This window comes from Thamnophis elegans, chromosome 6 (genome assembly GCF_009769535.1).
Source record: "Thamnophis elegans isolate rThaEle1 chromosome 6, rThaEle1.pri, whole genome shotgun sequence".
In the NCBI taxonomy this organism is placed as follows: Eukaryota; Metazoa; Chordata; class Lepidosauria; order Squamata; family Colubridae; genus Thamnophis; species Thamnophis elegans.
Window position 1 is genome coordinate 53,242,068 of NC_045546.1, and position 17,048 is coordinate 53,259,115.

Sequence of the window (17,048 nt, forward strand, 5' to 3'; positions counted from 1 at the left end):
AACAATGCAATGTTTATTTTTAGCTTATCCTTAAATTGTAATAAGGTTTATTCAATTAGTAAGAATTTGTTTCTACTCCTGCTGAACAAAAAACAGAATTAGACTTTACACAATCTGAAAATTCTTAAAATCTTTCCGTATTCTTTCTGCTATTTGAATAAATTCTACAGTCTCCTACCAATCTTTCTAAATAAAAACATAAGAGAGAGAATATGGCAATTAGTTATTGGGCACTGATTACATGAAGTTGCCCTGAATCCTAAAAATAAGGGTTTTAAAAAGATGGAAATAATTCCATAATACTTGAACAAAGAAGAGGAGAAAGTTAAGACTGATGCTCCTCCTTCATACTGAGATGTTTCTGTAACATACACATGAGGGAGTCCACATATGTTCTATTCCTTATTTTGCCAACTAAGCTATTTATCACAAAATAAACACCTTTTGAGATCTTTCCTAATACGGCTCACTTCTGAAATAATGTACAAATTGATACATTTTCTAGAAAATAATGTATTTACATGAAATATCAGGTTTTTTTAATGAACATTTTAAGTTGATCAATATTTTCCTATTATTTTTGGTTAGATTTTCCCTTATAACAATAATTTATTTAGATTAAAAATCTGATGTTAATTTAAGCAAAGGGCTAAGCCTGGGATGGCAAACCTATGGCACGCATGGCACGTGGAGCCATTTGTCAGGGGAATGAGTTGCTGCCCTGTGAGCTGGCCAGCGCGCATGCGTGGGCTGGCCAGCTGACTTCAGCCTTTTTTTGAGGCCATTTTCATCCTCCCCAGGCTCCAGAGGCTTTAGAGAAGCCTGGGGAGGGTGAAAACAGCCTCCTCCACCCTGAAGAGCTTCCCTGAAGTCTCAGGAGTGCAAAAAAACGTTTCTACAGGCAAACTGAAAGTTTGGGAACGGAAGACTCCTGAAGGTCCCTGAATGCTCCAGAGGAGTAAAAACGGCCCTATGGACAAACCGGAGGTGACTTTGGTTTGCTCGTAGGGTCGTTTTTTTGTCCTCCAGAGCCTTCAGGGAAGCCTCCTGAAGGGAGGACTAAAACTGGCCCTACAAACAACCGGAAGTCAGTTCCCGAACTTCCGGTTTGCCCGTAGGCCTGGTTTTTTGCGCTCCGGAGGCTTCAGGGAAGCTCCTGAAGCCTCTGGAGGGCCTCGAGGGGGGCACTTTGTTTCCGCCCTCCCCAGGCTCCTATAAAGACTCTGGAGCCTGGGGAGGGCAAAAAAAGCATGAACAAAATGCGGGCAAGCACTGGTCATGTGCACATGCATGCTGGGGGTCGCGTATTGCATTATGGGTGTAGTATGCCTGCACACAACCCCCCCTGTGCTCCCCCCAATTTTGGCACCCGAGTCAAAAAAGTTTCGCCACCACTGGGCTAAGTTATTGCTGGAGCAAATACTATTGACTCAGCCTATTGAAATTACTACTTCCTTCTAAACATTTTGACTGTATATTTAAATAGTTATTCTTTCCTCCCTCTCACTTTGCATTATTGTCTCACACAATGAAGTGTATCTCAAATACTAATTAGTTCTTCAGTCACCAACAATTCTACATTCCTGTTCTAAGTGTACATAATTTCAACTGTGAGTTGACTATGTTCATATAAATATGATCATCTATATAATTTCCTTTCTTAAAAACTGGCACATAATCATTTATCTTAATTCTTTAAAAAAGCAAAACAATTATTATTACTCCAAGAATAGTAATCCAAGAATAGTTATAGTCTAATTAATTTAGATTTACAGTATTCCTATCAAAATGCATTCCTGGAGCATAACATACATCGCAGAAAATGTAACAAACAGGTGACCATTAACCATCAATCATTTTTCTTGTATCCTAAATCCCTCATTAAATAATTTGCTTAATGTCTTCAGGATTTTTAGTAACATTGTTTTTAAAAAATTACAGGGTAAGTTTTATTTCATTTTTTCCAGGATAGAAAAAAAGTATTCAACAAATGATATTAAAGATAAAAATAGAGAGAGAGACCATATTTAAAATAAATATTTTAAAATCTAATCAAATTTGATATATACATTATAATGAAACACAATTACACTTCCTAAATCTAGTAACCAAATTACGTACATAAAAATTAAAATGCACTGTAACACTACTCAATAAATAACAGAATGCAATGTAAATCTCGTCTTCAAATCAAAATATAGAGTACAATCCATGTACTCTCCCAAACCACATAAAGTCTCCCTTGCACAGGTGGACTTCAAAACACATTTATTGCCTGTATTACAATAAGAAAAATCTAGGCTACAACATAGCCAGAATGCTAGTAGACAATGTACTTTTCCAGATACAAAACAGCCCCAAACTTTCTTCCAATTCTTGGGAAATTCTCTTTCAGCCTCTCTGCAACTAACTTTATTCAAGGCCAAGATTTTCACCAGGTCTTTTCCAACATGATTTATTAAAAGGTAAATAGGTTAGGCTGTAGAAATTCTAACAGAATTATTTCCATTTTAGAATGCAATCTATCTGTGAGGGCATATTTCACTTTATTTCTAATACTTCCTCTCTTAATCGTTGGGCTAGTTGCCTATTCTCAGACAAGTAAAGAATATACTGGTGCCAGTATTACCCAACTGCTGCCTGAATCCCTATCAGACTATGAATACAACATTATATTTGTTCATCTTTTGCTGCATATATGATCTTTATAATAGAACTGGCAACAAAAAAAGTATTCACTTGTTATTTCTAATATTTTTTTAAAAAACTCTGAGTACCTAGTATGCAGCAATGTTTTTCATCCCACTTTTTTCATTTCTATTTCTACTGTACTTATTAGTGACTGGAAATCCCTTAAGGACATTTTGTTGAAAAAAGGACGATGTTACCCAGTTTTGATAAAGAAATATTTGCAAGGAAACAACCAAGCTTCAAGACTACCAAGGGCCTAGTGGTAGGTTGCCAATTTTTTTACTACTGGTCCGGGAATGCTCCCGCACGCGCTCCTGCATGCGCAGAAGCTTCCGGGCCAGTGTGCAGAGCCTTCCGCCGCTTCTACTACCAGTTCGCCCAATCCGGATTGAACCGGGAGCAACCCACTTCTGCAAGGGCCCCTCATTTGAATCCTGAGCTACGAATAGTCTCCTCTATCAGTACAAAAAAATGAATTTGTGGTTTTTGGATTTGATGATTGGAAAAGGTAGATTATGGAAAGAAGGAAATTATGATGTAACCTTAGAGAGAGAGGATAAAATATAAATGCATTTATTATTGCTGTTAAGAACATCAGAAGTCACTTCTTTATATTTTTTTCTTATTCTTTCATTTATTTTCTATTTATTATCAGTTTTCCTTTTCTTTACTATCTTTTTTCTTTAAATTTATATTGTAAAATGCTTAAATAAAAGTGAGTAGAAAAAGATACTGTCTAAAGCAATACTTGTGATAATAGGAACCAGGGTGGAGCAAGAAGGCCAGAATGTCAAGGTTACTTCACTCAGTAACCAAGAAAGAAACCCCCCAACTCCATTTTTCAGAATTAAGAGTACTTTTACTGGTCATAAGTAGATAGTAGCTAAGCAAAGCGAGGTCTGAGGCAAAAGCGTGCATAATCATAGATATCAATACGTGACCCAACCCCCTCCCCCTGGTAACCTTAGTCCATAGTCCAATCAGTACATTCCACAGGTGTCATGTAGGAGACATCTTCAAAAAACATCATCATGCTGGTATGCCGGACAGTTGGTCTGGGCGGCAAATCCTTTATCTGCAGCATGCGTAGTAGATGATGAGAACACCTCCCTTTATTCAGTCTCTCCAGTGCTGACACTTCCCCACCCACAAACAATGCCCCCCCTCCCCGTTTCAATGGCAGCCGAAAGCAAGCAGCAAAACAGAGGCTGACACAGAGTTTTGCCTAACATTTGAGAAATGTTACATTAAGCATTAATATGGTTTATCTTGTTAAGCATCATAATTTCAATCTTATTCCATACTCCAATTGCAGTTAGCAAATGGTTCTGATCATGGAACATTTAGCTAATTATATTAACTGGATATTGTTGCATTTTAAGAGTAACAATATAAACTGGAGGTAGTCAACCTTTTTATACCTACTGCCCATTTTTGTATCTCTATTAGTAGTAAAATTTTGTAACCGCCCACCAGTTCCACAGTAATGGTGATTTTATGAAAACCTAATGAAAATGTTTTTAAATAATGCTATGAACTTTTTTTAAAAGTCAATGAAATTTAAAAAAGGAAAGTGGTTCAATATCGGACAAAACCCCTACCACTCACCATGAAAGCTGGAACACCCACTAATGGGTGGTAGGGACCAGGTTGACTACCACTGATATAAACAAAGAAACTAATCTGATTTGCCTAACTGGTAAAAACAGACTGTTTATGCAACATATTAAATTGACCACGCCAGAAACTTTTGTGGTTTGTTAGATGCTGCCATTTGCAGAGCTGGGCCTCAGGGATACTTATTGATATTATGACTAAATCTAATGTAATCATGTGTTGAATGTTTGTCTCTTTTCCAAAGAAAAATTGTCATGCAAAGGGTGATTAGCTACAAGTTGTAGGATAAAATTCCAGGCTGAGGCCCATTGCAGATGTAATGATTTAGTCCTATTTAGTCCAATTTTGGACTTGGTTCAATATCCAAACTTGGCCTTTTGAATTAAATCCAAAATGTGTGTTCATGCACTTTTTCCTGACCCCTCCCCTTATTTGCCAGCTTTTAACAAAACTTTCTTGTGTTCTTAAACAGTAGGTTTTTAAATGATGTTTAAAGCAATAGTTTTTAAAGGTGGATTTTGGACTATTTACCATTCAAAATATCTAGAGAATATTAGATGTCTATAGAGAGTCTGTCCTCCAGGGTATGGTTGTGCCAAAGGATGTTTTTCAAAAGGCAACTGGACTTCATTTTTCCTTTTGAAAAAGCACCTCGGAAATAGAGAATATTAGGTTGCTGCCATTGGCCTATAGTAAAAATTATAATAAAGCAGGATAAAATTTGAAAAGGGCATGGATTATCTGATTCCATCTACTTGAACTACACGAGTACATGCTGTAAATTTATAAACAGATTTATCAAGCCAAGATTTAGATGGTTCTGGAAAGATCAAGATCAGAGATTATTCAGTTTCTCTATTCTCTAATATTTATACTAACAATTTTTCTGATATCCTTGGGACTACATATAGCAATAGCATTTAGACTTATATACCACTTCACAGTGTTTTACAGCATTTCTAATTGGTTTACAGAGTCAGCATTTTGCCCCCAACAGTCTAGGTCCTCATTTTACTGACCTCGGAAGGATGGAAGGCTGAGTTAACCATGATCCAATCAGAATTGAACTGTCAAACTGCTGGTAGCCAGCAGTCAGAAGAAGTAGCCTAATCATTCTAATTCTAATCATTGCGCTACCATGCCTCTATATACCTATGCAGAAGGTTGCTAACACAACTTATTTTTTAATACTACCATCTCCTCCTGAATGTTTTAAAACAGGGGTGTCAAACTCAAGGCCTGTGATGTGGTCAGCGCTGGCCCCATGGGGCCGTCCTGGTTTACCCATTGAAAAGAGGAAAGATCAGGCCAGTGTAGCATAGGACCAATCTACCCAATGTGAAGAGGAAACATGCTAGCAGTTTGCGGAGTGGTGTCAAACTGGTACACCCACCTGGTTGGCCATGCCCACTCAGTCCCCTGAGGTCAACCACAGCCCTGATATGGCCCTCAATGAAATTGAGTTTGACACACCTGTTTTAAAACATCCTTGGATATCAAGAACGAGATGCAAGGGATTGCAGTAAAAAGAGACTTCGGAAAAAAGAAATTGATAATTTTAATTCTTATCTGTTCCTCATGAGTTCATATTGTATCTCTACTGCCACATCACTACAAAGCTGACAGCAAAAGATCTTTTTGAGGGGGATTTTAAAATTGTGCAGGGGTAAGAATATTTATTGCATAAGTATGTTTCCTACTGCACAACTTTGGATCTATTCAAAGTTCTGTTTATAGAGAGGTCAAAAACATAATTTCCCTTTTTATTTTAGGCAAAGAAATATCAGGATGCAAATAATCAAGAATCAGTTCTTGATAGTTTATGAAACTTTAAATGCAGTCTTCTTCAAAACATCTACTGCTCGATAACAATTATATTATTAACTATTTTGTTCAGATACTTTAAAAACAATTGTGATATGAAATGTACTATAATATTTTCAGTGGGTTTGTTTTTAATTGAGCTGTCAGGAATAAGGTTCCTTGCACAGGCAGATCTCTTGGCCATCCACAAATTCATATTATATTGCAAGTCATGTTTTAAAAAATATTCCCAGTCAGTGTAATGACTTGTTTTTGATACAAGCAAGTGCATTTTACAGGATTCCCTATTGTGGGCAAGTATGAAATCACAATTTTTTATTTAGTAAATGAAATTGTGCTTCTTTCATCTTTACTTTAATAGCAATTAATTTCACTGATTTAAACAGATTTTCTTTCAAGCCATTCATCTTAGCACTTGATTTATTCCTTAAATTATTTCTAAACTTCCAAGTGTTGTACTATTCTAATTATATGCTTAGAGACCATGAAGAGAACTATAGAAGTTATGGAAGCTATCTAAAAAATCTTATTTCTTGTAAATTATAGAAATTGTGCTTTCAATATCCTCAACAGTCACGACTATGACAACTTTGAAGGGATTATTCCACAATGATAACCTCAATGAATTTAAAGTATTCCAAAGTAAAAGTCATAAAGTTAAGTTATTTAATATTTAAATAAATCTCTATTCTACAATTTAATTAATTCTGTACTCCTTAATTTACAGGGACTAGATGTGCTACTTAGTTTACTTGTTAGTTGTACATGTAAATATATGCCAACAATAATAGAGCTTGTATAATAATATGTGATACATCAAAACAGGCCATCTGGAGAACTAATGAATAATCAAGGGACTCCAAATTAAACTATAGAATTTTTCTTAGAATCTTTAGGACAACACTGTCAAGTTCAATCTAATCATTTAGACTCCAGAATCAATTTTTCAAACTTTATGACAGGTCTAATAGCTCCCACCTGTTTCTCTGGTTTGACTTTTGACTGGCAAGTTACCAGCTAGGGTGGAAATATAGACAAAGAACCCTATTACACTCTGGCTGTTTCTCTACTGTGAGATCACTCAGCCATTAAATTAGTTCCAGCCCACTTTTGCTAAGTCTTAATTTTGAAAGATATATAATGTTAGAGGACTGGGATGGAAGGATTTATGTTCAGCTTGTAAAAGGATTTGGAGGCTTATCATCCATAGCTATAATATAGGTAATTTAATATTAAATATCTATGTCAATCTCAAGTAAAATTTTATTACAATGTTTATTAATTTACATAAGTTCATTAGTTATTAAGTGACATAAACTTAAACTTTAAAAATATGTTTTCGTCATAATTGCTTACAACTTAATTAGAGAATAATCATATTTAAAAGTATTGTTTTTTTTAAAGGTTTATAAGTCATTTAAAATATTAAAGGCAGCGTACCTTAATTTTTTAAACCACACTGAAATAAAATTGTGATATATGCTAGTATGATTTCAAAAATCTCATTTCATATGATTAACAATTATAAGGATAGTTTATATTTATAGTTTATACTAATAGTACTGCAAGCCTTGGGTTCATATACACTCTGGCTCTTTAAATTTGGATTTACTATGAGGAGCATAAATTTAGAAGCTTTTCTTTCTGTTTTAGATTAATTAGAGCTTGCTAGAACATATTATATTTAATTTTAAGTAAAACAATTTTTCACAAGTTTTGAAAACTGACCTATTTTTCTTCTATAGTACTTAAAGTTAACTATAGTTTAGTGTTTGGGTGTAATGCTTAGCCGCTTAGGGTTAAAAGTGAAAAGGCAAAGTGTAATCCCCTTGACAGAATAAATAAACTATGTTTAAAAGTTGATAGTGCTTTCAAAGATCCAGGTGTCCTGATGTTCAAAGAAAACAAACAAATAAAATCCAACAGTCAAAATCAAGGGCACAAAGCAGCAAGATACTTTAACAGTAATGTTTAAACCACTTCAACAACTACAAAATAAAGTTAATAACCTATAAATAAAATGCAAATATATGAACATGTCACAATCATGATAATTCAAATGAATATACCATTCAAGAATGTTTCATAGCTAGCGACTCAACTAGTTGACTAGGATAAATTTAATTAATGATTATAAAGTAATCAGTTACTTTTGAACTAGTTTAAACAAATTGAAAAGTATATTATTTTCTTTAAGTTCTAGTCTCCCATGATAATAAAGCAATGTATTTTAAAAATCAGAAATTTTTTTTTTCTTAGCAAATAATTCCTTAGGAACAAAATAGTATAAATATAAAACAATGAGTCTGTGAAACCTACCAACCAATTCATTATTATCCTTACATATTTTAACCAAGTATATTTTGAATAAAAACAATTTAATAGGTAGAAATAAGTAATAAGGTAGCCAAACATACCCTCTTTAAAATTATTTCACAAATTTCTATATTTTTATCAATATTAAGACTGTTGCTTGCATCCATAAAGTTACTATTTTACAGAATGATAGCTTTATGTAAATATATAAAATTAACCCATTTAGCAATAAAAGTTAAATAAACAGTTGTTCACCCTACTTATTAATAACCAATAATTCCAGCAATGTTTTGATGCATCTTGCCTTTTCTGCTGCAGATAATTAAATAATCAAGCCTTCTATTGCATCTCAGCATTACAGTAAAAATCTGTATATCAATGGAAGAGAATATTTGTAATTCAGGATTGAATTGCGGGGTGCTTGGTTGTCTTTTTGCAGACATTTCATTATGAAGCTAGACAACATAAAAAAAAAACCTTGGGTTGCATAATAGGTTTATAAGAGATTTTGATAGATTTACTTTCCTGTTTCTTGTTGCTGCATTTTTCATTTGTAATGCTCTGCTCCAGATTGTCTAAATAGTTTTGTCAAGCCATTTCCTTCAGTTCTTGTGGTGCTATGTTCAATTACTCTTTTAGCATTAGCACTTAGACTTATATACCACTTCACAGTGCTTTACAGACCTCTCTAAGTGGTTTACAGAGTCAACACATTGCCCTAAACAAGCTGGATCCTCATTTTACTGATCTCAGAAGTATGAAAGACTGAGTCAACCTTGAGCCAGTCAGGATCAAACGCCTGGCAATGGAATGCAAAGATAGGTTGCAATACTGCATTCTAACCACTATGCCACCGCAACTTTTTTCAGCAACATAGGGGAGGGGCTAAATAAGATAAAATGGGGGTCCCAGCACCTAGGTTGAAGTGCTGCTATCATATGTACATATTGTGTGTATGTGCATACACATGCGTATCTTTGATCATGCTGCTGCAATCATCATTTGACTTCCTGATTTTCCTATGGATGCTGCTGCCCTATAAACTAGTCCTCAGGTATTTAAGAGTTAGAGCCCTTAATTATTTTCTAGGACTTTCCCCCACATTTTAAAAACTTTATAGATGCCAATCTTCAGTTTGAAATTATGGATGATATGAGCACTTTTTAAAATCTTAATCATACCTCAGCCACCCCTTTATGAGTAACTGACATTTTTTATTTAAGAAAATGTTGCATTTGTTATTTAACTTGGTCATTTAGAGCAGTGTTTTTCAACCTTTTTGTGCAAAGGCACACTTTTTTCATGAAAAAAATCACGAGGCACACCACCATTAGAAAATGTTTAAAAAAATTAACTCTGTGCCTATATTGACTATATATAAAGTAATTTTCCCACGGCACACCTTACACTATGTCACGGCACACTAGTGTGCCGCGGCACAGTGGTTGAAAAACACTGATTTAGAGAATCTGTAGAAAAAAATCTTTACCATTGTATCAAATATCAAACAAAATAATAAATGGGTTATTTCTATAGACATAGAGGGAGTTAAGAGAATTCAACTTTGAATTTAACATTCAACTGTGCTCTCATCCATACACAAAATGCAAGATGATAATCAGCCATAAACTATGGTGGCATAATTAGTAAATCTCTGATCTTCATTTCCAAGCAATCAAATAAATGTGTTCTAATTATCTTATGCACTTCAGGACAGCTTTCAGCATAACAAATAATTAAATATATGCTTTAATATGATTTTAATATAATCACACAAACATACAGTATGAGAAAACTGAAATTTGATATTAAAACAGCAATATTCGCAATGTTCACTTGTCCATCAGTTGGACTGCATTGTGGAATGGTTTATCCTGAAAACTGTATAATGCACATTCATAATTACAGCATTTTAATTGTATTTGACCAATCAAAAATATATCCAATCATACTAATAAAAAGTCAAAGAAACCTAGTATAATACAAACAGTAAAGAAAAAACATGGCTGATATGTTACATATTTTAAAAAACAATATAAGAGATAAGGGATCAATTCAGTCAAAATTTTAGTGAAATTAATGTTACTGCAATTTCTTACCCATCAAGAAGATTCATTGTAGTTGATGTAACTTCAGAAAACAAGACTATTTTCCCCAAGATTCTGGAACCAAGGTTTTGTTTATATCTCTCAAAACTAAAATTTTCAGATGAGAATGCTTCTGTATCAGTAACTACTGGAATGAGCAAAGGTGTTATTTCCATATTTTCAGTGCAAGATGATACAAACTTAAGAGACATCTTGCTGGATGTGATTAATCCTTCTGTGATTGTATTTCTTCTGAGCCATTCTAAAAAAGTATTGTGGAGAATCTGTTTGATATAAAATAAAATTATAAGACAATATAAAATACACATATCAAAACTAAGACTTCATTTCTGTTCTCTAGAAAGACGTGAATCCACAATAACTTCTTAATAAGTATTTGATGTCTCCGCTTAATTTTATATGAATGCATTTTGGAAAGCATTTGGCCCACCTGATTAATCAGGATGTCCCATTTACTTCCTCTGGGCTTAAATATATAATCCAATTATTAAAATGGGTTTTGTAATTTCTACTGATATTAATTACTTAGAATTTTATATTATCAAAAATATGTGTAAATACTGTATATGGAAATAAATATGATAAATGTTTGAGAAAATATTGATTTGCATGTTTTAGGTGAATTAATAATTATTAATTTGTGGAGACAAAAATTATGTTATTAAAATTAACACTGTCCTTCATCTTATGTTTTGAAAGGTATTCCAATATTACCTCCAAATAAAATCTTGCTATTATGTTGATTTAAATTCAAAAAGTCTGGAGTATAACTGTCTTTGAGTACCTCAAAAATGGGTGGTTCTAAAATTTTATAAATAAATTAAAATATAAGCATCTACAGTTTCTGAAAGTGAGTGGGCAGCCATTTAAATTCTATATAAATAAATTCTATATAATTAAATAAATAAAAATTAGGTTATAGGTTTATTTCATTTATATGCCGCCCTATTCCCGGAGGGACTCAGGGCGGCTAACAAACCCAGGGGAGGGGGGTAATGCAAACAAGGCAAACAACAAACAGGATACAGAGAAAATTTAAAAACAATCAACAGTCACACAGTTCGAGCGGGGAAGGGAACTCATCAACCCCAGGCCTGCTGGAACAGCCAGGTTTTAACGGCTTTACGGAAAGCCTAAAGGGAGGTGAGGGTCCAGATCTCTGCGGGGAGTTCGTTCCAAAGGGCCGGAGCAGCCACAGAGAAGGCCCTCCTTCGGGTGGTCGCCAATCGAATTGATGGTCAAGATCGCATAAAAGCTTATGAGATTTTATATTGCAAAATTTGGCGGATGGAATGGATGCTTTGACCATGGTTTGTGATTAAGGTATGGTATGGTAGCTGTAAATGTCATTTATAAGTATATTATTTATCACATATAACAAACTATGGATATTATTTTACTGCCACTGCCACTTATGATACACTATTATTAAAGTCACAATTAAAATAAAAATTAATACAAACAGAAGCCAACACAGAGGACAATGATTTTAATAAATATCTATATCTCAAATATAATACTTCAACTTGTCCCCACTCTGTCTTAGCAGGGATGAGGAGCCTGTGTCCTTCCAAATTTTACTACTTTTACAAATCTTAATATTTCTTATTATTGGATATTTATTGTGGGAAGCTGAGCCTACATTTCAGCAACATCTATGGCTAAGAGATTCCCAACCTTTTCTAAAATATTTAGACTTTTAAGAGAGAAAAATCATTCAACATTTATCACAGTCAAACTGCAACTGCTTCTAGGTTTTATTTCAGTTTTATGCTCTTATTAAAAACATCTTTTCAAACATGAAAGACATGGCATGTGCATGTGATAGAAATATAGGGCAACTATGTTACAGGTGAATTTGCAATCCTCAGGTTTTCTAAGGGACACTCTAGTTTACTTTCTGTCAGTTAGTGCTATGAAAGCAATCTGGAAACAATCTCTTCAGCAGCTGCTCTCACCAACAAATAGTTTATTTTAAGAAAGTGGTTAGGGCAAAGGCTAAACATTGTCATAAGCCGAAAACACACAATATGAAATAGAAATACTGTATTATGATAGTATTTCACATGTTGCATTTTCACAGAAATGCTTAAAACCTACTGAAATATGTTCCATTTGATTTACTGGAACAAACTGTAACTGCTATTAACTTATTTTCAGTATTTTATATTGTCCTCGGGTAATCAAAATAAAATAGCACTATGCCTATGTCTTATGTTTGAAAAGAAACTTTGATTTTGGATTTTAGCAGTTAACAGTTTCAGCTGACTTTTAGTTACAAAGATTGCAGAATTCCACTCTATAAGTTCAAGATTACCATAACCATTTCAGCCAAACTAAATAGCATTGCACAATATAGTAAACTCTGATGGAATGGATCTCGCATTTAGGAGACCTTAAGAACAATATGAGAAAGTTTCACCTGGACATCTTAGCAACAAAACAGATAACTTAATTGATTTCAAAATATTCTGGGCAAGACACTTAAATTTATGTCTGTTGAAATTATTTATTTCAGTTTACAGGCAGTCCTTGTTTAATGCCCATTTGTTCAGCAACTATTTGAAGTTATGACATTGCTGAAGAAAGGAACACACAACTCCTCAAAGTTGCAATGCTCTTGCATTGCTCCCATAGTCATGTTCACAAAATTTAAGCCCACCTGAATTCAGGCAGCCTGGCTACTTGCTACCACCAGCTGACTCTATTACCCAGCCCTGCCTGCCATTGCCATTACCATTATGAAAGCAGGCAGTTTGGAAGAAGGCCTTAGCTGGTGTAATAATGGTGAGGGTTAAGGTTACTACACTAGCTGGGGCCTTCTTCCAAACTGCCTGCTTTCATACTAGGGCAGCTGGGGCAGAGTCTTCTCTTACGTGCAAGTTAGGGCCTTCTTTTGCAAAAGAATTCAGCTAGCATGTGAAAGGCACCTCTGGTATGGTAATAGCATGCTGTGCAAAGGGCAAGGTAGTGGCATGCAAGGCTCGGCAGCAGGAGCAACTGGCACAGAGGTGGGTTTCTGCTGGTTTGTCCCAGATTGGGCGAACTGGTAATGGCAGTGGCAGGTAGCTCCATTCACCTGCCTGGATGCTTCTGCGCAGGTGCAGAAGTGTCGCTTGTGTGCGCAAGTGCACGCAAACTGGTAGTAAAATGTATTAAAACCCACCACTGAGCTGGCAGCAGTGGGTGAATGGATAGCAAAACTAGCAAAGATGGGGCAGAGATGGGTAAAGAGGGGTTGAAGTGGAAGCAGTCCCGTAGCTTTTTCCATAGCTTGGTTTTTCAGTGGCTCCTTGCATAACTACTGCATGGAAGTTACTCAGTAATAGCAAGTAGGATTGCTGGAACTGCTGTCAGTAAGCATAGCAGTCACATGGTATTTTTGCTTAGTGACCATATTGCTTAGCAATAAAGTTGCTGATCCCAATCAGGATCATTAAGTGAGGATTATCCATATATCATTTATATAATAGCTCAGGGCAGAAATGGTATAAATCAGTATAAATATGGTAGCAATAGCACTTAGACTTATATACCACTTCATAAGTACTTTATGACCCTCTCTAAGAAGTTTAAAGAGTCAGCAGGTTGCTCCCAATAATCCAGGACTTATTTTACCGACCTTGGAAGGATGGAAGGCTGAGTCAACCTTGAGACAGTGAGAATTCAACTGCTGGCAGTCATCAGAATTAGCCTGCAATACTGCATTCTAACCACTGCAACACCATGGCTCTTAAATGATGCATTTTTGTATTTATTAGTATTCAAGGATAACAGATAGATCTTCCTTCCATGGTCCATTAAATCAACAGTACCAAAACAACCACAATTTGAAAACCTGTATAAACCATTCTTTGATCTATTCTTCCTACTTTGTATTTCACTTTCAGATTTTTTGGGGGGCATGGCAATAGTTATAAACACTTGATCTGCTCTGACAACTTAGGTTTTTTTCTTATTGGCAAGTTTCACTGGATGTTATGTTTTAAAAAACGTGGCAAATAAGTAACTTTATTCTTCCTATCTCAGTTTGGGAGACTTTAAAGCAACCTATTGTCATATCTACAGTTAACAACATCTTGCAGTCAAATTACATGTTTACATGTTCCATACAGAACTAATTTAAACATTAATCAACTTTCTTTTCATTTGTTTTTTAATCACTTTTCCTGATGAAATTTATCCCAATGTCTGAAAATTTGGTGAAAAGAAATAAAATAATAAAATATTTTTTAAAAAATCCTGTTATTTTTGTTTTTTCAATGAACAGATCCATCTTGAGCAAAGCTGGAGAAGATCACTTCCAGAAGTGGAAGCAATCAGTAGCTTCAGTCAAACATAATCTATAACCTCTACAGTAGCTCAGTGCCATACTTATACCTTGCAGTCAACTGATCTACTTTCCAGAGATCAAGGAAAAAACATCCTAATCTCATCTTAAAAAAATATCAGGAGCAAATTATGATTCTCAAGATAAGGTACCATCCTTAGAAGCTACATCTTTACATTATTTCAAAAACATATATAGACCTAATCTGCTCTAAAACTTTCCAGTTTCATTCCCATATAATTTTATGAATAAATTGTGATTTTGTTAATCTCTGGTGATACTGGTTTATCTCTCCATGATAATCTTGTAGTAACATGCCTTTATTACATGGCAGTGTAGTGCCATTTATTAAATATTTCATTTCATTCATTTTTTAATAACAAATAGGCAGCAAAGGATATGAAATCTCTTTCTCAAACACCAGGTTTATGGAAGGACACTAGGTGAGGTGCCTCCAGAAGACAGATGATGGCAATAGAAACTGCAAACCACCAGTCTAAAGCAAAAGGTAGGACTAAGTGTGAACACCCAGATGGCTTTTCAGAGTAAAAGTTTAGAACTCCAGGTTCTTGTAGATTCAATCATTTAATTACAGAACCCTTTTTATTTATTATGAAAAGTCCCTAAGACTATGTAACATAGCGTGTAGTGTTGTTTAATTTAAATATTTTCTAAAAATTTTGAGCTACTTACAACTTTCAAAACTGTAAATGCAATGACTGATTAAATACTATTTTTTAAATAATAATAATATTAAAACTAAATCTAATTGCAGAGATTAGTTATTTTAAACATACATATACAACATAGAATTATATTGTAAAGCAGCTCAGAAGTGCCATCTTGTGGTAATTGTTTTCAACAAACACAATAACTTTTTGAATGTGTATGAACTGCTTAAATTCCAATCATATATATTATAAATTTCTTAACAATAACATAAAATATGTAAAACTAATAAAATATTTTTTAAAATGGATAGTCAAGTAATGCTGCATCTTTCAAAAATACTCAGGCATATGTTTTTACAGATTAAAATCTGTTTCAGCTGATGTAAAGTCAATTTAATGATATAGTTCGGGAATTTGTGTCACAAAATTGCTTATTCATAATTTCCAAAAATAAATTCTTCTTATTAACAATGGCTTCTATAGCTCATAAATGTATTCTGCAATATAGTTCTTTCAAACAAATCTTTATTAACTATGTTTACAAAAGATGGGGAAATGGATGGAGTAATTGTTAAAATACACAGGTGCAGATTGAAAAGTAATGAATAGTATAAATAATTTTGTTGTAAGGAGTGATTATTGAAAGAAGCAAAACAGATATGCATACAACTATGTTTTTGTTCATTTTGTTATATAGAATTGAGAGTTAGGATATCAGGAGACACATAAAAGCTATTTAAATCTAATCCGTGGTTTGTCTGATAGTTTAAATATAGTTTGGAGATCAATTCTATTTTTTGTCTTTTTAGGCTGTGTGCCATTAGGCATGGGGGCTCCTATTTTAAGTTCAATTTTTCATCCCTCTCAGGGGCTGATTCCACATGCTGGCTGCTAGGGAACAGGTGGCCCAGTAGGTAGCTGCAGTCAGAAAAACATTTCAGAAAACTCACACAGACAAATCTTTTAAAAATCTCACACTTAACTCCTCTTTTTAGCACTTTCTAGTTTTCTGGTCTGGGCAGCTTCAGGCAGCCTTACTGGTAAGAAGAACAAAGAACTGTGAAGAGCTCCAAAGGGATCTCTGCACATTAGGAGAATGGAGGTTAAAATGGCAGATGTGAACAAAGGTAAAGTAAAGCACATTGGTGCCAAAAATCTCAACTACTCATAGAAGCTAATGAAGAAAGTTATCTTGGAAAATGGGAAACAATTCAATGAAAGTGTTGCCATAGTATATATCCACTGAAAAAAAAGAAAGAAAAGCCAATAACATATCAAGGATAATAAAAATTTTAATAATGGTATTAAAAATAAGAATGCCAATAATATAATGCCCTTATATTAAATCAATGGTGTAAATGTATCTGCAATATTGCACACAGTTCTAAGCTCTACTGCAAAAAGGATACAATGGAGCTAGAGAAAGTTCAGAAGATAGCAACTTCTGGGGTGGAGCAGTTTCCCTATAAGAAAGGTTGTGACATTTGGGGC

At 34.3% G+C, this 17,048-nt stretch overlaps 1 protein-coding gene across 3 annotated transcripts in view; it reads right to left on the reverse strand.

Moving 5' to 3' along the window:
• The window catches only part of HLCS (holocarboxylase synthetase), an 83,622-nt gene that overhangs the window by 49,207 nt on the left and 17,367 nt on the right, over window positions 1-17,048 (reverse strand). For 2 of the 3 annotated variants that reach the window (XR_004255611.1, XM_032219483.1), the window contains exon 6: window positions 10,548-10,819. Coding sequence is in view for 2 of the 3 variants with exons in the window: in XM_032219483.1 (XP_032075374.1) it covers window positions 10,548-10,819 (272 nt within the window). In the remaining variant the exon portion in view is untranslated. Of the gene's footprint in view, window positions 1-10,547; window positions 10,820-15,256; window positions 15,383-17,048 lie in introns of those variants that run through there. The other variant, XM_032219484.1, reaches the window with a different exon arrangement.